The sequence below is a fragment of the Acanthochromis polyacanthus genome, chromosome 4 (assembly GCF_021347895.1).
Source record: "Acanthochromis polyacanthus isolate Apoly-LR-REF ecotype Palm Island chromosome 4, KAUST_Apoly_ChrSc, whole genome shotgun sequence".
NCBI lineage: Eukaryota > Metazoa > Chordata > Actinopteri > Pomacentridae > Acanthochromis > Acanthochromis polyacanthus.
In genome coordinates this window covers 22,629,587-22,649,225 of record NC_067116.1, presented here as the reverse complement: position 1 = coordinate 22,649,225, position 19,639 = coordinate 22,629,587, and the positions used below count along the sequence as shown (strand labels likewise).

At 39.2% G+C, this 19,639-nt stretch overlaps 2 protein-coding genes across 4 annotated transcripts; both read right to left on the bottom strand.

Annotated features, from left to right (window-relative positions):
• Positions 1-223: 223 nt before the first annotated feature.
• On the bottom strand, positions 224-10,518 carry LOC110963450 (uncharacterized). The gene is made up of 4 exons (XM_022211829.2): positions 10,359-10,518; positions 7,175-7,558; positions 5,746-5,909; positions 224-765 (listed from the first exon to the last, which is right to left on the bottom strand). The coding sequence occupies exons 1-4, from the start codon at positions 10,417-10,419 to the stop codon at positions 721-723; spliced, it is 654 nt and encodes a 217-aa protein (XP_022067521.2). The 5' UTR covers positions 10,420-10,518; the 3' UTR covers positions 224-720.
• Positions 10,519-11,726: 1,208 nt separating this feature from the next.
• On the bottom strand, positions 11,727-19,358 carry mpv17l2 (MPV17 mitochondrial inner membrane protein like 2). 3 transcript variants are annotated; one of them, XM_051947218.1, is made up of 8 exons: positions 19,282-19,358; positions 17,188-17,235; positions 16,498-16,718; positions 15,496-15,657; positions 15,063-15,139; positions 14,226-14,354; positions 12,803-12,895; positions 11,727-12,549 (listed from the first exon to the last, which is right to left on the bottom strand). In XM_051947218.1, the coding sequence occupies exons 3-8, from the start codon at positions 16,685-16,687 to the stop codon at positions 12,511-12,513; spliced, it is 690 nt and encodes a 229-aa protein (XP_051803178.1). In that variant the 5' UTR covers positions 16,688-16,718; positions 17,188-17,235; positions 19,282-19,358; the 3' UTR covers positions 11,727-12,510. The 3 variants fall into 3 exon arrangements, with proteins under 3 accessions (XP_051803178.1, XP_022075478.1, XP_022067518.1); XM_022219786.2 differs by having other exon boundaries at positions 12,790-12,895; positions 19,282-19,299; XM_022211826.2 differs by lacking the exon at positions 17,188-17,235 and having other exon boundaries at positions 19,282-19,349.
• Between the last annotated feature and the right edge of the window lie 281 nt (positions 19,359-19,639).

Below are 19,639 nucleotides of genomic sequence, written 5' to 3'. Positions count from 1 at the left end.
CGTTGGCTGTGGGCTTCAGGTCATGCTGGCAAAAAAATTTCTCCCAAGTTGCAGTTTTCCTGCAGACTGCATCATGTTGTCCAGGATTTCCCGACACTTTGCTGTTTTCATTTTACCCCCCCACCTTTACAACCATTCCATGACCTGCTGCCAAAAAACATCCTCACATCACGATGCTGCCACCAACATGCTTCAGTGTTTAAAATCAATAAAAAGAGAAAACTTCAAAGGAGGGGAAATACTTTTTATATGCGCTGTATGTAAATCCAACAGTTACTATGGAAACTTAAAACATACTGTGTCCTTCTAAAGTTACAAGTGCGATCATAAATCATAAGCGCTAACACGATCAGATGCCATCATTTTAGGAAACATTACATGTACAGTTTTGCCTTTGAGGCTAATTCATTTTTCAAAACAAACGATAGGGGAATGTTTAGTACAAAAGCTATTTGATCAAGCTTCAGGACTTAAATTAACTGAATTACAAGCAGCCAAACGAACAGGTCAGACCTGAGGCAGAGACATTCCACAGACAATGATAAAAGTGCTTTGTAAAGAAGTAAGAGCCTGAGAGATAAACATAAAAGCTGCTTTTTGTACGTGCCTAAAGTCACTACTGGTGTGGATAACATTTCTGTGTTTTTTTCTTTCCAGAAACATTAGTGTCCTCCAACAGAAAGTCCTCGGGGCCTTTGGTGTCTCACGAAGACTTCTCTGTCATTTTGAGTACTTGGCAAACGGGGACTGCTCGTTCACTTTGCCCTGGAGAAATGACAGAAAACAAACAAGTCAGTCTTCGTAACCCGCAGTTAACACGGTGTAAGAATGCCTTTACTGGATGTCTGGTGTTACAAACCTGCTTTACCGTCAAAACTAAGTTTAAACATGACTCCATGTGCACCAGTAATCGATTTACAGAGGATCTGTTTGACTTTTCTTCTGTTTGATTACGTCTGTTGTTTACAGCAGCCTATTATTATGTTATTCAGTGATACATGAGGCTATTCTCTTAGACGTTAATTGAATATACATTGCTGCCAGTCTGCTGACTGTGAGAAATTGCGTATGACGTCTAAAAATGGAATATTTTTGCATTTCAAATGTTAATTTCGTAAATGTCAAAATTTTTGTTTCACAAGCTCCTCAGGCAGGAAAAATAACATATTTAACAAAGTGACGTATTTTTCAAAAGCTGCAAACGCTGTTATTGCTTTTTTAGTTTAGTTGAATTAAGCAATACAAAGGAAAGTACTGAGAAAAAATTGTATTAGTAGAAATAGGAGTTTTCCATGTTGTGTGAGGAGGAAAATCTTTCATACAGTCAGTATTGCTTCAACAGTCCCTTGTCCTACTTTTTTTTAAAGACATCTGCCTTCACATTTATTAACCCTGTAAGTTATCTTGTCATCATCACCTCCTCATTTTGCAAAATCAGCTGTTTACATCTCATATCCTAGGTTATGTATTGTGGGCGGTGCTGAGTCCCTTCACATAAAGTGTTCTCTGTCCTAATTCAGCGCAACATCATGAAAGATTTTTACAGCTTCTATCGTTGTACAGCAATAAAGATTAACACTCGCTGAGCTCTTTAATTGGCACAACTGTGCAATCTAATTCTCTGCAGTGAAATGTACTTTTATAAAGCTTTTTTTTCAGCTTCAGTTGAGAAAGATAAATGACAATTGTACTTTATGTTTATTATTGAGGTCATATTGGATGGCGGTGGTGTGCTGGACTTCACAACACTAAAAGGGCTCATATTCCAAACATATATTCAGATTTTGTCCACAAACAAAATAGTGGAATACATACATACACTACCGTTCAAAAGTTTGGGGTCACTTAGAAATGCCCTTATTTTTGAAAAAAAAAGGCATTTTTTTCAATGAAGATAACAATAAATGAATCAGAAATCCAGTCTAGACATTGCTAATGTCCTCGATGACTATTTTAGTTGGAAATGGCTGATTTTTAATGGAATATCTCCATAGGGGTGCAGAGGAACATTTCCAGCAACCATCACTCCTGTGTTCTAATGCTACATTTTGTTAGCTAATGGTGTCAAAAGGCATATTGATGGATAGAAAACCCTTGTGTACTTATCTTAGCACATAAATAACGGTGTGAGCTTTTATGGAAAACATGAAATTGCCTGGGTGATCCCAAACCTTTGAGCAGTAGTGTATATTTATGGCATAACTGTTGTATTGGATTGCAGTTTGCAGAGGTGTGTTGTGTGAAGCACATGGGGAGTGTGTTCCAGGTGTTTGCTTTGTTTTTCATACAGTGGAGATTTGATTCTTGCTAATTCTTTCACCTGAAACGTAATGTGAAGACTCTCGGTTGCTGACGGCGTCTGAATACCTACTGACGCACTGATCTGTGGAAAGTGATAAGCTTTTCGTTTCTGAAGAAAAACTCATGTCATGCTCACCACACATTGTCCTGTGAGACTTTTTCACACACTGTCAGACTTCCTGTTTGCGTAAAAGAGAGAGCAGCAAAACACTGTGCTCACTGCTGAAGGGAAAAGGAAGAAAATGACACATGGCAACTGAAAACGTTTAAAATGCTTGCCCTTTATACCCTGCCAGGGCTGATAGTTCTATTCCCTCTGGAGCAAGACACTGTACAGCTGCCAGAGTCACACGTTGCTAAAGCATTTTTGCACAAGATAACAAGCAAGTGTCTCCCTCTGCTGGTGGAAATGCCAACTATGTTAAAAAGGACCTCATCTCTCACTGGCCTGCATCTTTGCTTAGATGATCATCCCTTATCTGCAGTATGCAAGAAAAGTGAATGCAATACAATTTAAATGATTCAACCTGCATTACCTCTCAGTAAGAGTTACATCTAAGTGGACAGGTAGAGTAATTCTTCCTATGAATAATCAACAGATACTGTATTGAAAATACAGTTCCCAAATGTTAGAACACCTGTAATCAGTGAAGTAAAACTGAATACACCTGTGATTGGTCAAACTATAATGGTTAAGAACTTCAGAACTTTCTCAGTTTGGGAGCTTTGGCTTGTTTCTATCTGCATGTCTGTATCATGGCTCCAAGTAGAAAAGAATTGCCAGAGGATATGAAAAACCATCATGTGAGGCTTCACAAAGGCGTAAAAGAATACATTCATATAAATGAACAACTAAAAATCAATCCACAGTTGCAGCAGAAATCAGGAGCTACAGAATGAGCTCTGGTACCACTAATCACAGCTGCAGTGGCTGTTCTCCTAAAATGATGCCACAAACAGTGTGCTCTTTGCACAGTTTTGCTCTGGAAAACAGCTGGGTAAATGCTTTAGAACTGACAAAAGAGTTATTTATGGAAATATGAGTTTCTGTGAAGGCTCAGTCAATGTGATACCTTTACTTGCTGTTTGGAACAAAACTGAGATTCAACTTTAGTGAGGGAGACTTCCTCTGGAGGTTTTCCGAGCACGTCCGTCTGGGAGGAGACCCCGGGCAGACCCAGAACTCGCTGGAGAGATTATATATCTCGTCTGGCCTGGGAACGCCTCGGGATCCCCCATGAAGAGCTGGAAAGCGTTGCCGGGGGGAGGGACGTCTGGAACGACCTGCTTCGCCTGCTGCCCCCGCGACCCGGCCCCGGATAAGCGGAGGAAAATGGATGGATGGATGGATGGGTTAAGAACCGTCCAATGCATTACTAAAACCTGAAGGATAGTGGAGAACCATCATCTTCAAGGAACAAATGTGGTCGGACCAAGCTCTTAGATGATTGTAGGATATCAACAGTAGAACTCACAGCTATATTTAATAGTGAAAGGAAGAGCATTTCCACATGTGCAATGTGAAGGGAACTCAAAGGATTGGGACTAAACAGCTCTAAGAAATCCACTGATCAGTGAGGATAATCACACAAAAAGGCTTCAATTTGCTAGGGAGCACAAAGATTGTGCTCTGGTGCAATAGAAGAAGGTCATGTTGTCTGATGAGTCCAGATTTACCCTGTTCCAAAGTGATGCAGGCATCAGGGTAAGAAGAGAGGTGGATGAAGAGATGCACTCATCATGGCTAGTGCCTACAAGCCTGTGGGGGTTAGGGTTATGATCTGGGGTTGGTCAAGTTCAGCAACGTTATGTTCCCAAAGACTGAGGTCAGCTGACTACCTGAACACACTCAATGACCAGGTCTTTCCATGAGAGGAGTTTTTCTTCCCTGATGGCATGGGTATATTGCAAGATGATGATGTGAGGACTCATGGGGCTCACATTGTGAATGAGTGGTTCAAGGAGCATGAGACCTCTTTTTCACACATGGATTGTCCTCCACAGAGTCCAGACCTCAGCCCACTGAGAATCTTTGGGATGTGCTGGAGAAGACTTTGCACACTGGTCCGACTCTCCCATCATCAATATAAGATCTTGGTAGAAAATTAATGCAACTCTGAACAGACATAAATGCTGTGACATTGCAGAAGCTTATCGAAACGATGCCACAGTGAATGTGTGTCGTTCTCAGAGCTAAAGGCGGTCCAATGAAATATTAGAATGTGCGACTTTTTTTGGACTGGCAGTGTATAACGCATTGAGTGAGACTGGAAAATATTGTTTAGATGGTGGACATGGATTTATGGATAGTACAGATACAGACTGGACTCTCCTGAGTGATCTCTCAACTTTTCATGACAGGTTAAATCTCCTGTTTGTTTAGTTAATGACCGGTTATAGCAGCAGTTATTGTTTAACAGCTACCCAGTGAAAGCTCCTCTCTGCTTCCACACCAACAACCACACCCATGTACGTGAGGGGAGGCAGGTTAATCATAACTCTTTTATATTTGATAATATTTTCCTAAAATTGACCGCCTTGAACACATGACACAAGCTTCTTGAACATTCTGTGCAGTTGCAGCCACATTTACAGCACACAACAGAAGAGCATGCCTGTGTAATATCACTTAAATGTCAGATGACTGGAATTTGTGTCTATCCTCTTCAGCATGGAGGACACTAAATACTGAAAGACATTTTTTTCAGCTGTTCTTTGCTTGAGGGGTTGTGTTGCTCTAATATTCCCTTTAAAATACCTCGAAGCTCCTCTATTAAATTCCAGTGAAGCGGCATACTTGCCCAGGTCATAAATTTCACTTATTGCTTCTTTAGAAACAACCTCTTGTGTGATTTTGGCTGTGTGTTTTGGATCGTTATCATGCTGGAATATTTCAAGCTTCTGCCAACTGAGAGTCAGCCAGTATTTTGGTCTCCACAGCTATTCATAGTGTCATCTACAGCGCCCTCCATAATTATTGGCACCCCTGGTTAAGATGTGTTGAAAGCCTTAACATAAACCTAATTTTTATTGCAGACGCATACTCCCACACTGAAAATAGTAGAAAAATGTGTTATAGGAGAAGATTAGGTGTTGTTTTGTTGGCAAAAGGGAGTTGTACAAGGTATTAACATCAGGGGTGCTAATAATTGTGGCACACATGATTTGATGTAGAAGAATTATTTCTTAACGTGTCATCCCCCCCCCCCCCCCCCGAATTAATGCACTTGAATTAAAGGTTGGATTTTCCTCTTTTTTTCACTGTGGTCCTATATTATTTAGGAAAAAAACTCAATTTATTAGAAGCTAAAGAACACATCTTAACCAGGGGTGCCAATAATTATGGAGGGCGCTGTATATCCAGTCTGGTGTAGATTAAATAGTCGACAACCAGTTTAATCAGTTTCGTATATGAAACATCAGGTTCCTCCTGTCTTGACTCACCAGTGGCATTTCTTCAAGCCTTTCGAAGCTGGACCTCTGTGATCGGACACATTTCACCGTGGCAACCACCAGCACAAGGCCCAGGATGATACAGAAGATGCAAATGATGGCCACGAGGCCGGGGTTGTCTGCCAAGTCACCTTTATTCCCGTCAGGTAAAAGAGCTGCAGATAAGACATACACAGACGTTACCTTTAGTACCCGTTCAAAGCTTGTCTGTTCAGTACACTGCAATGAACAGCTCCAAACTACTTCACACTATAGCATTAAACTTTAACAATAAAACTTCAGTTAGCCAAACTCTAGTTCATTATAACCGGCAGAGTTGAGAGAAAATGTTTCTCATTCATTGAGCATTTGTCATTTAATGTAATGATAAATTTAGCAATTCTACTGAATAATATCTATTATTGCTTTTTTTTTTATTAAAACAAAATTGCTTTGTTATTATCTCTGCTGTGTCATGATGGCAACAATGCTAATTGACTCCATTTATCAGTTGACTAATCAGTGAAATATTGGACTTTGAATTCAACAGGCACCTAGATTAATTTAACCACTATAAAACTTAAAATGTTTATGACCTGGACTCACTTCATCACTGCAGTAAGATAATCACTGACAAATGCCTTCATACAGCAGTTTGGGTAATTAAAAGAGCTGAAACTATAACAACAGCCTGTACCATCACCTTAAGACATTTTTCACTTTTGCAGAGACGTAAACAACAAAAATTAAACGGCTGAATAACACGAGATGACGCACACTCTAAGGTCACATTACCAGAACAGCTGTGACACCAAAATACTTTGCACATGGGGGTGATAAAAACATTTAGAAAATCAATTTTAAGTGATGCAGAACAGGCTCCACGTGCTGATAATCTTTTATCATGCCTGACTGTTTACAGCAAGTAAACAGGACTGTTCTGTCTGCCGCTGCGGCCTCCACAAAACACTCAGAGATGCTTCCAGTGTTCTGGTGTGATCAGCCTTTTCCAGTCTGCAGTTTGCCCACAGAGCACCACATCATTAGGTTTCTGGCTAAAAGTCTCCCACACTTTCACAGTTTCACAATTGCTTCCAGTTAAAATATCAAAGGCACACTGCAGCCTACAGCCTTTACTGGAAGTGTGTTTAGCTGAAAGCAGCCCGAGGCCCCAAAATCAAACACATTCTTTTGTGTTGATGTTGGACAAAAGGCAGTTTGTTTTAGATTGGCTGGTTTTGAAGATCTTTTGCTGCCCCAAGTGTCCAAAAAGTTGTCAGCAGAGCTTTAAATTTAATTAAATACATTGCTGAATAAACATTTAGTACATAAACACATCACTGCAACCATGAATGGACAATATGTAGGCAAAAGTGTTGCATTCTTAACAGTTTTTTAGTGATTGGCAATAAAAACTGACTCTCACACCATCCCCTCTGACCTGAGCTGGTAGCGTTCACGGTGGTGGTTTCCGTGTCATTTGGTGGCCGTGATGCTGGTGGTAGTGTTGATCTTTGGGAAACCGTATCATTAGATGTCTGGTTGATGGTTGAACTCTGAGGAGAAGAAGTGGACTCAGTTTCATCCGTCATGTTGGTTGTTTGTGGCGAGTCTGAAGCAGCTGTAGGGGTGTTCTGGTGGGTTGTTGTTGGAAGCTGTGTTGGGCTGGTGGAAGGTGTTGAGCTGGTGGAAGGTGTTGAGCTGGTGGAAGGTGTTGGGCTGGTGGAAGGTGTTGGGTTGCTGGTAGTTTTTGCAGTGGATGAAACAGCTGAGCTGGTGACATCTGCGGCATTTGTGGACGTCTCTTCCTGATTAGTGCCAATGCCTGCAGAGGAACAAACAACACGGAAAACTAAGTCATGATGCACAACATTATCACCTGATCAAGATAGGGCACGTGACGAGTGTTTGTTGGCATTTTTTTAGACAGATAACGTTGCTGATTTTGAATCTAAAAGCAGAGGCATACAGGAAGTGGATGAAATGTGACAGGATCCAAAATACCAACACAGGGCAGAGACTAGAACTGTCACTCACATACAAGAAATTCCGTGCAGTACCATTGATATGTACACATCTGGAGAAATTTGGAATGTCCACATATGGAAGAATTAGTACTGTACATATTTTTGGTTTCTTTTTATTTTTCTGCTGGTATTTCTTAAATGATTGTACCATCCCCTTTGCTGCTGTAAACAATGCAAATTTCCCAGCCATGGAATTAATAGAGACTTATTGCATTGTATTGTATCTGTCGTATCATATGGTATCGGTCATATCATATGGTATCTATCATATCGTATATCGTATCTGTCGTATGGTATATCGTATCTGTCGTATGGTATATCGTATCTGTCGTATGGTATATCGTATCTGTCGTATCGTATATCGTATCTGTCGTATCGTATATCGCATCTGTCGTATCGTATATCGCATCTGTCGTATCGTATATCGCATCTGTCGTATCGTATATCGTATCTGTCGTATCGTATATCGTATCTGTCGTATCGTATATCGTATCTGTTGTATGGTATCTGTCATATCATACTGTATCATATTGTATCATATCTATCATATCGTATCGTATCTATTGTATCGTATCGTAATATTTTGAAAGTTTTGAGGATAATTTTCATGTCCCACAGACTACAATGTTTGTAATTTTCACTGAAATCAAATGTACTGAGAATCTAATAATTTTGTAACGAACTTTCCTCAATCAACACTTTTAAACTCTAAAAGTAAAGTGAGTCGGGCTTCAACAATAATGCACTGAAGAGTTTTTGATTTTCAAGTAATATACAAAATGCAGAAAACATTTCTAAATATTGGACATTAAAATGCCAGATTTAGTTGAAACATAAATATGTTGTATCATCACTGATTAAGATGTTGCTAACACTGTATTTTTACAGAACAATTTTAAACGCTAGACCTTCATATGTACACACAGAATATTTCTGCATCAGATTTTACTGCTTTTACTGAAGTAAAAGTCTGAATACTTCTGCTTAAATCTGAGGACCAATCCTATCATGGATTTTGTGTAACTTCTCACACACAAATATTATTCCATTTATTTCAGTGTCTATCCATCCATTACACACTTGTAGTGTTTGTGTGTAATATTTACATTCATGAAAGTGTGGTTGATTTGGACTCAGCCCACAAAGTAGATCAGTGTTTTATTTATTTTTAGCGGATGTGATCCAACATGTAAAAGCAGATCAATCACTGGTAGAAGTTTTACCCTAGATTCTTCAAGGGTCTTTCTACAGGTGGGAGTCCTGTTCAGCATGCAGCAGCGTTGATATTAATTTAGAGTTTAAGGATTCAGTGCACAAACATTTCAAATATTAATTAAAAGGGTCTTTTCTGTGGTAGGGGAAACTTCTAAAACAACATCCTGAGACACTGCAACTGTTTTGAAGCTGAGCTTTTTAGCTGGAAGCAGTTTCACCTCAGGACCATGAAGCAGGTGTTTGGTGGTTTCAATGAAATCTCTGTTATAGACTGTGAGGAGATTATTGTGACAACTGCAGCTGTTTTCAGGGAAAGATTCTCAATTTTTGGACCAACATGAATGAGAAAGTTGTCAAATTTTTTTAAAAAATAATTAAGTTTGACTATCTACATGTTCATCACAGCAGAAGAAACTCTGTCTGCTGATGCAGATTGTCGCAGAATTGAAAGCTCCTCCACCAGTTCATAATAAGACCTTAAGGTGAAATTCCATCCATCTATACACCACTTAATCCTCATTAGGGTCGCAGGGAGGCTGGAGTCTATCCCAGCTGACTTAGGGTGAAGACAGGAGACACCCTGGACAGATCAGTTAGACTGACCGATTAATCTGAGCATGTTTTTGTGGGAGGAAGCTGGAGTTAAATGGAGAAAACCCACCCATGCACAGGGGGAACATGCAAACTCCATGCAGAAAGATTCCAGGAAGGGCTAACCACTGAGCCACTGTGAAGCCCTGAGGTGAAATTGCCCCTTTTTATGTAACAGTTGAGGTGTTGACTCTTCGGTGTGTTTAATGAAGCAGAACTAACAGTCTTTCAGGTAATAATTAGTTTCTCCTGGCAGTCCATGGTGTTGTGTATGTGTGTTCATTAAGGTGTTTGCAGAAGCAGCAACAACTCAGTAAGTTTAACGAAGGTTCATTTTTGCTGGTTAAATATTTACTTCAGTTTCCTCCTTGACGTGACCTTCCCCTTTACCTTAACTTCCTCATAACTGACTTACTGCAGTTTATATGTTACATGTTAATAATCTGCATTATGCAAAGTCCAGAAAAACCAGCTTTGACCTGTATTTCACAGCAGCATGCATGAATATCATGCTAAATGAAAACAAAGGTTTATGTGCTACTACTTTACTTCCTACCCTGGCTTCAGATATTGCTTCATAATATAGTTTTGGACATAAAATAGCACTTTCCTGCTTTGCGAGAAGTACCTTGCACCCAGCTACCTCAGGCCAACGTGCTGAACCTCCCTCTCACGGCAGGAAGCTTCCTGTTTGCATAAATTTGCATCTTTGTAAGAGTTTAACACCACTATCAAATTCTCAAACGCGTCAAACACGAGTTTAGCATGTGAAAATGTGAAATATTGACTTACCGCTGCAGATTGTCAGTGTCAGCAGGCCCACCAGCACGGTGAGGTGCATCGCTGCAGGCATGTTGAGAGAGGAAACAACTGCCAGTCATTTCACCGACACTCAAACACGCTACATCCTTGACAGCAGGATGTGTTGAATGCCGGAGGAGGAGTGCTTTAAACGTGGCCTGCTGCATATCAAATTGTTCAGGCGAGTCAGTCAATATTTGAACAAGGCTGTGTGTATTTATTTTCAGCTCCGTCCCTGCTGCCCACAGCTGCACATCACACGTTTTACTTCCAAACTGGATTTTACACATTAAAGTGATATTTGTATCTGTTGGCCCAAACTAGCCAAGGTCATGAAAACTTTCACTCTCTAAATGGCACTGGGGCTTTTTCCAGCTTATTGTCTGTGCATCAGAAATATCCTACCCTTGTCGCAGTATGAGTCATATCTCGCACTGCCATGTGCATTCTCCTGGTAAATCAGTTTTTAGCATATTTTTACCTCCAATTTTAGTTTTTCAGATGTCTATTTTAAACTCTTTCATTTCTTGTATTGCATGTCATGCACAGCACTGAAATTTAACTTGTATTGTCTGCAAAGTATGTTAATATTGTTTTAAAAAACTGCACGTTTTAAATGAACAAACTGTTACATATCTTTTACAGTTATCTGCTGTTTACTGTCTACAGATATCTTGGAGTAAGAATATTTACAGCAGTAAATTTGATTTGTTTAAAGGTGCTGAACTGCAATAAGCTAAGTTCTGCAGGAAATAACAGCTCTGACAAACAATACTTATTTTTCTGCAATTATGATTTTAGTCTTATCTTTACATGATCACACTGATAAACACATTCAGCACTAATGGTGTGAAATATATTTGCAACATTAAATTATGAGATCGTGTGAAATTTAGATACATTTGTTTGTTTAAGCTTTGATTTAAAAAATCATCAATTTTCTTTTTAAAAAAATGAAATCTTGTACTAATTCAGAAGTTAGTTTTTTGCAATTATTTGCATAAATATACAGTTCCAAAATCCAAAAATAAATTTATAAAATGTAAGGAACTTAAAAGTACACTTACAGTGTAGTTCAGATATTCCAACAATAAACGCTGTCATATGGATACAGATTAGTCAAGCTAATTATAACTTGAAGTACATGTAACACAAAGAAAAACTAAGTGCAAATAACCAAACCTCCTTTGTAAACAGAACTCTGAGTAAAAAAAAAAAAAAGCACATTTATTGTAGGTTAAAAGAAAAATGACTCAAGATGTTTTATGGAAACAAACACTGAAAACCATCTGCTGCTCCTCAAACAGAAAGTCTTATTAGAATATGACATACAGGAAGAAATTCACTGTTCAAATCAAGTGTTTTGGTTTTTTTTTTTATTGATACTGATTTTAAAATTCAAACTCAAAAAAATACAATTCATCAGCATTCAAAAATCTGTAAGGACCTCCATTATAAAGTATGTCTTTTTCAGTATTTATACAGATTAGTGCAACAATGATATGTTTTACATCCTATTTTCTCCACATTTAGAGTAGATGATGGTGTCACAAATTAAATATATATTTGCCTATATATATAATAATAAATAGCGCTTCATAGCGCTTATGTTGACACTATTTATGCACAAAAGTCCATCAATAACTTAGTTGGTAGAAATACACAGTATATCAGGTCACTAATGTAAAACTACTAAACAGCAGAAAAAAATAATTTTACATCTTCAGTCTACAATGAATCGAGCTCTTCGTACAGCTGGTGAACCTGTATTACATAATAAAACATCAAAGCTCTTAAATTTAATGATAATTACAGCAGACTCGCAATCATGCATCGTTTTATAGGTACCCTAAAGGGATAAGCGGAATAGGTCGAGGTTATTTGGCATGAGCAACAAGTGCAGCTCTGGACTACACATTAAGGCAAAGTTCACACACATTAACATGGCTGGATGTGGAAAAGTCAGCAGCTGCATCACATCGCTACTGATTTTTCTCACTCAGTTTCAAGCTTTTAGTACACCAATACAACAAAGGTGGCGCTTGTTGAGACGTTGGGGGAATGTCTGAATGCATTTGGGAGACTCCCACTTTGAAAACGGATCTTCAGATGGTGGAGAGGCTGAGGGCAGTGAAACAGCTTTTCATTCCAGGACGCTCCAACAGGAGAGCACTTCATGTCTCTGACACACAAAGAAAATGGACAGACACATATTAAAAGTCTTTAGACATGAAGGTAAAGTGTTCCAGCACTTCAACTTAAATGTCCACAATTCCTCAGACAGATCTGATGCACAAAACAGTTCTGCAGCATTTTTCAAGAAGGAAGGAAAAGAAGTCTGAACCCATAAAAAAAAAAAAAAAAAAAAAAAACAGCTAAATGTTCTGTTCCCCCTGAAGAAGTTTGTTTGCTGAGGACGAACTCTGTGTCTAAACCTTGTCCTCCACAGGTTTAGATGGTGGCAGTGCTTCCTGCTGTACATCCACGGCGCTGCTGTCTGATGTCAGATCAACATGCTGCACTTCATCCTGTCAGCACAACAGAAACAAATGGGCACATCAGTGGAACAGTTCCGTAGAAATAAGATGACAGTCGTGAGATAGATGGTGTATACAGTGGGCTCCAAAAGTCTGAGACAACCTGGAAAATCTGCAAAATTTAACATAAACCTGGCAATAATTAGAAAGTTTGAGGATTTAGAAACATTTATGAACAGAAGTCATCATGTGGAATGAGAAAATATTCTGTAATATTTATAAATCTGTAACCAAACAGAGACAAATGTGTGATCTTGTTCACTGTTAGACTGAGGCTTGTTTAAGGAAGTCAACACGCTGCCTTTGCTCGCTTTCAATAAGGTTGAACCTCAAGTTTCCAGCAAAATATTGCTCACTCAGAAGCTCTGTGACGTGACAGCAGAACATGATTTAACGCTGCTATTCTAAGCAAAGCATCAAAGTATGGACAGACCGGAGGTTTCCAAGGGGGGAAATGCATGAGATAGCTGGATGTAAAGCATGATGAGGCAGAGCAGCACCAATCAGAAGATCAAAGCATCAAGCTTTGCTCAAGAGGAGGACAGAAAAATCTACTACATCACAGATATAGAACTTTCTAATCAGCAAAAGTGAAGCGTAGTGTCTGTGGGAATGAAGCTAAACACTTGGAGTGGGCTGAGACAGAGCAGGATTTCACTGTGATAATGGGGGGAAAAAAGGTTTTATTTACGGATGAATCCAAGTTAGAGGTTAGTGGCAGACCGACAGAAGAGAGAATCACACTACAGTGTTTCAAACCCACAGTGGAACAAGCAGAGCTGAATGTGATGAACTTTTCTCCACAGTCGTCTGACCTCAGCATGTATCAGCCACCACGATCACCAGAGGCTCTTTGGAACATGGTCAGATCACGCTGGGATGACACCTGTTACCAGGATGTGTGCAAACACTGAGATAATCTGACATTCAGTCATATTTCTTCATCGCTTCACTCAAGCTGCTGAGCTAATGCTGTCATTTGTAATGAAAATAAGATCCAGAGCAAATGAAAAAGAGAAGAATCTTCACTTTTGGACCTCACTGTGTGTTCGTCCACAGCAGTTTGAAAATGTAACAGAAAACAACAAGAATGTCTGACAACGAAAGCAAAATATCAATGCAGTTAATCAGAAATTTACAATAGAGCATCAAAGAATCCTGTAAAAAGTAGTAAAGCTTGAAGTGAAACAAACTATTTTTTAAAAATGCTCTCAGTCATCTGTTTAGATGAATTTTGTGCAAAGAGACACAGTGTTAATAACCTGAAAGCAAATAAAACTTAACTACTATTAGATGGTCACATAATAAGCAAATGACTCACCCTGTGTTTGAGGTAGGAGAGGTAGGTGTCCCACCCTAAGGTGATAAAGTTGATGTACACGACGCGAAATTTGGGCGAGAGGAAGTAGAAGTTGATCGTCTGAGCGGCCGGCCAAACACACCAGTCCATCTGTCAGCAAGAACAGCACAGATTAGCATAAATCAACCTAAGCAAACTGTTAAAACGGAGACGAGTGGAGGGGAGTCTGCTCTGCCTGCAGGGGAATCAACACACGGCACACAAACAGGCTGAGGCTGGGAGGTTGTGTTTGTGCGGCTGGAAAGCAACCAAGAAGGAAACACAGGCTCAGCAGTCATTAAAAACACAGTTAAATGCAAAGAATTGGGGGAAAAAAACTCAGTTATATTATTTTAGTCTCGATGATTAAACATATGGAATCTGCTCAGAGGGAAACAGTGCTTGATGCAGATGTGAGGCCTTTTGAGCTTCTTTAAGCTTTGACAAGTTTGTTCCTCTCTTTACCGTGTAGTGTGGTCTGGTCTGAATAGAATGTTTTATAACAATGTTTCCTTGTTATGTTTGCTTTATTTGTCCATGTGAAAATAATGATATTTGAACTCTCTGGGCACAAAATAACTGCACCGATGTGACCTGAAATCATGAGAGATTGAAAGTGAATTCTTTACATCTGGAGAGTTGAACAGCTCACAATCAGTTTTTTTCTTTGCATTTTAAATGAACAAAAGCACAGGTGAGGCAGTCATGTTCAGTTATGAATGTAAAGCTAACTTAAAAAATGAAAATCTCGTGGTGTGGTGAGTGAACAACATCATGAGCGCATGCAGGCAGATCGGCAGGTCTGACAGGTGGACTCGCCTTATAAAACTCCCAGAACTTGTCTCTAAACTCCGCCCATCCTTCGGATAAACTGCGTCCCTCCATGAGGTCCATACCTGCAATAAACAGAGTTGTCTGTCAGATGTGCGTCAGCGACACACTTTATTAAAATTGACCTCAGATAAGGACAAAACTGGGGAACTCTTGCAAAACATGATGGCAGTCACAAACAAAACATTAGTCAAAGCTAAACCGTTTATCACAGCTAACCTTTGAACTCTACGCCTCTGATTACGACACGAGCTGTCTTTTGTCTCACCCTTGTCTCACCCTTTACGTGCGACCTTTGACTGTACTCGTTTTCTTACCTGCGTCATTAAGAAATTGCTCATATCCTTATGTGCTCTGACGAATGTTCAGGTGTGTACGTGAGCTCGACGGCACCACTTAGCGTCCATAAACTCCTTCTCACCTAAAAAATACCACATCCCCAGCGTCGGCGAGGCCACCAGCTGGTCCACCAGAACCTTCCTGCTCAACGTGTTCAGAGCTTTGCCGGCGTACACTCTGTCCAGCCAGATGTACCAGTAGTGCAGCAGTGGACCCATGGAGCAGCCCACCACGAACATGCGACCTTCAGGGGGAGACACATGATTTTTAAAAAAAAGAGAGAATTAATAGGAACGCATTTCAACATTTAACACACAACGCACAGATCCTCTCCAGAAATACTGTTTTTATCATTTCATTTCGCTCTAAGAGATGGAAGCTTTAATATATTGTTTAAAAAAGTTTAAAATTTGCTACATTGTATTGAAAATGGAGGCTGAAGCTGTTCACTGAGTGAAAGGCCACAGTTTGACCAGCATAAGTGACGTGTTAAGTTACTCTTATTATTTCCCCCCATAACTGTTATGCCAAGATTATTGAAATGTAGTTTGGGGTTTTATATTTATGTATTTCTACTGGTCAGAAAACTAATCAGTGGCTGTCTATGTAGACTCTCAGTAATCCTGAGAGCTTCAGTACGAGCAACTGGACGTATGTTTTATGTTTCTTCAAGAAGGTTCAGCTCTCATCCCAGAACTGAAGAGGCCTCTCTGATGAGAGAACCAGAAAGACACGTCCACAGGTCTTCTATGTAGGATTGATTACTGAGCTGTAACAGAATGATCACTGCTGTACGGCTACAAACAGCATGGCAGCATATGTCGTCCTCTCACGGATTAAACAGACACTTTTGTTCACAATCACTTAAAATGAGCGCATCCAGCTTTTGCCCAAATTGTCTTTGCTAATTTACGAAGAAGAAACACGTCTGCAGCTCTCCTAAACATCGGCAACAGTAAGAAATGAAGACGCAGAGCAAATGTCTCATCCACATAGCACAGTGAGCCCAACACAGATGCTCCCTTTTTTCCCCAACTTTGCATGTGTGAGCTAATCTCCGTCCCGCAGCTCGTCTTCCTCTCACCTGTCCTCTCCCAGTCCCGGATTCGGCCCGGTTCCCGGCGCTTCTCCCGGCTCTGCTGCAGAATGTCTCCCAGCGACAGCATCACTCCTCCACTCAGGGTGTTGGTGAGCAGCAGGTATCGGCCCTGGAACAGCGGCTTCCAGAAGAACCGAATGCGCACCAGAAAGTCTTTACCCGCCCGGGGAAGCATGATGTTTGGACAGCAGAGAGAGTCCCGTTATCTGTACAAGAAAAACAGCTTAGTGTCTTTGTGTTTGTTCAAAGGCTCCTCCTCAAATTTTTAAGTGACATTACTCAACTCCCCACCCCTCCTCACCCAATACCTCTTATATCGTTGGTATAGATTATCTTTTTCACCCAGATTTTAGAACTTTTCCCAGTTCGTGTCATGTTTTTTTTTAAAATATATCACGAAAAAACATCTCTATTTTTTTAATGCGTTTTCAATGGATATGGAGACTTCCTCCTCAAAAGCTTCAAGGAAATAAAAACAATCCTTCCTGAAAAAAATACTGTCAAATTTTCCTAAAAAGTGGAATTTCCAGCTCCGAAGCTAATTTTAGGAAGACCTGTGAGAGTCAATTTTTGATGCAGCACCAAATGGCATTTTGATGACAAAACTAGGCGGTTTTTATCCGCAACAAAAATTTGGTGTGAAGTCAATATTAGTGGAGATGTAAATTCACTGACCTTTCTTGAGGTTTCTGGGATATTCAGTAAAAACAAATCTGCCAAATCCTGTGGAAAAAAAAAAATAGGTGAGGCTTTAAAGATACTTTAAAATAATCAATGAAGTTATGAAATTCACAATGAGGGTCTATTTTCAAAAGTTCATAACTCAAAAAGTATTTAGGTAGACATTTTTTGCCTGATTTATTTCAAGAAAAATCCATGATCTCAACTGGGAAGCCTTAGGTGAGCTGACATGAAACGAACCTGGAGGAATTTTCATTATTTCACCAACGTGTTTTAGCACAATGCTATCATCAGGCTGAATTACTTCATGTACGAAAACAACAAGTACACCAGAAGGTCGTCTCTATCCATTATACATTTCCAGCTAAAGCCATAAAGTGGCCATTTAAACTAGTTTGACACTGATAAAGTCAGAGTGAAACTGTGAGTACAGAGGGAGAGTGATACGGCACAAACCCTTCCCAAGCATAAAGAATAAGACAGCTCCGATTAAATCTGCAGAAGGACGAGTACAAAACACAGCAGCTTCCTGTCCCTATTTAACCAACACTGATCCGATGGCATCAAGTCCATTAAAGAATCCTAACCAGACTGAACTATGGGAGCATTTTTCTGCATACAAACTCAAAGAAATCAGCAAAAGTAGGATAATGAACCAAAGCTAACCAGCCGCCTACTGAAATACTTTACTTCAGAAAAAATAAATAAATCAAGTGTCAGACCAGGAGTGGCTCTCTAAGAGGAAAGAACCTCTTCTAAGTGTGGGTAAACTGAAATCTTTGCTGTCTAAAAGGTGTAGTTATGTTTTGTCACAGCTGTAATGAAACTACTGACTGTATAAACACTTACTAGTCTTTATTTTCAACTGTAACCTGAATTTATTGCTTTAACTATATTTTGGTGTCATATTTGATCTGATAATTGCACTCATACTGTCTTTAAAATGAACGGCAGTTCTCTTGATGCTTTACTATCTAATCAAATAACAGACTTTAAGAGTTGCACACAGTGTCAAAGAAACACCTCACAGTATCACAAAGATTAGATTAAAAATATAAACCTGTTAAAGATTGAAGACTGCTACTAACCCTGCAAAACCCAAATATATAAAAAAATTGTAAAAATAATCGATAAGGAAAAAAGTTTTCAGACACCCTTAAAATTTTTAAACAACCTCAAATATTATCATGAAATATTTGTCGAAAAAAAATTGTGTTTCAAAAGGTGTGGCTGCATTAGACAGACACAAACAAATACAAATGACATTATTTTTGTTTTTTGTTTGCAAGAAAAACTATCAAAACTAAATTCTACCAAAATGACCCAATACTCAAAATTTCTTGTTTGCATGGAACCAAACAATATTAAATTTAGTGGCTTTTTTTTTTTAAAGAATTGTTTGTTTGTCCGAAAAAATTCTTCCACCACTGTATATATGTACAATTTAAAATATATATATAAACATGCTAAAAATAAAAAATAAAAAATAAAACTGATACTGTGTTTTTGTAAAAGTATTTTTTTACAGGGCGTTGTACTATTAAACATTTATCAAATAACTTCTCTCACGGGCTAAAGTTTTGTTTTCCCAGGTGAAACATACTAATATTTACAGTATCGTCTGATTCGGGGTGAATAAAGAGTGTTTTCTGTCATTAAGTGTTGAATCAGTGTCTCACTCTTACTGTGCTGCTAACTGTTAGCCGTTAGCTAGTGAGTGTGTCTGGTTAATGTTAAACCGATTTAACAGCTCGAAAGTTTTCTGTGTAACCGCAGAAAACCCGGAAATGCACCGTTTAATACATGTACATACACACAGACATATAACACAAACGCTGACATTAATTCAACCTTCAGTTTCACAATGACTGAATCAATAATTCAATCAACAAACTGGTGGAGGAGAACATGGTCTGGTGCCTGTTTCCCTACAGATTCACGTTTCTCCTCACATGAACCCGAACAAACACACAAAGTTCACTTTTCTCTGCTACACCGACACACAAACCTGAACATACACAGCACGGAATATAAATGTACATATTTTATATTATATCACATAAATATAAAGGTAATCGGCGTTCTTACTGGATGGAAACATCTGAGGTGACATCCATGATCAGAGCAGAGCGAATCGACAGAGTATGATGAACGTGTAGCGCCCCCTGCTGGTGTGGAGGAACAACTCTAATAAATACAGCAGCAACTCCACATGTTCAGCATTTATTAACACCGGAGAAACACTAAATAAGGGAATTTGCAATGAAAATAAACATTGATAAATGCCAATTACTTGAAGTCTCAAGGGTGCAATTGCAAATGGAAGATAAAATAAATGGAACAGAACTCAAGAGAGTTGAAGGATTAAAATACTTAGGAGCATAGATAAATGCTGAGGGTCGAATTGATCATGAGTTGAATGCAACATTACAGAAGCTTGTGTTAA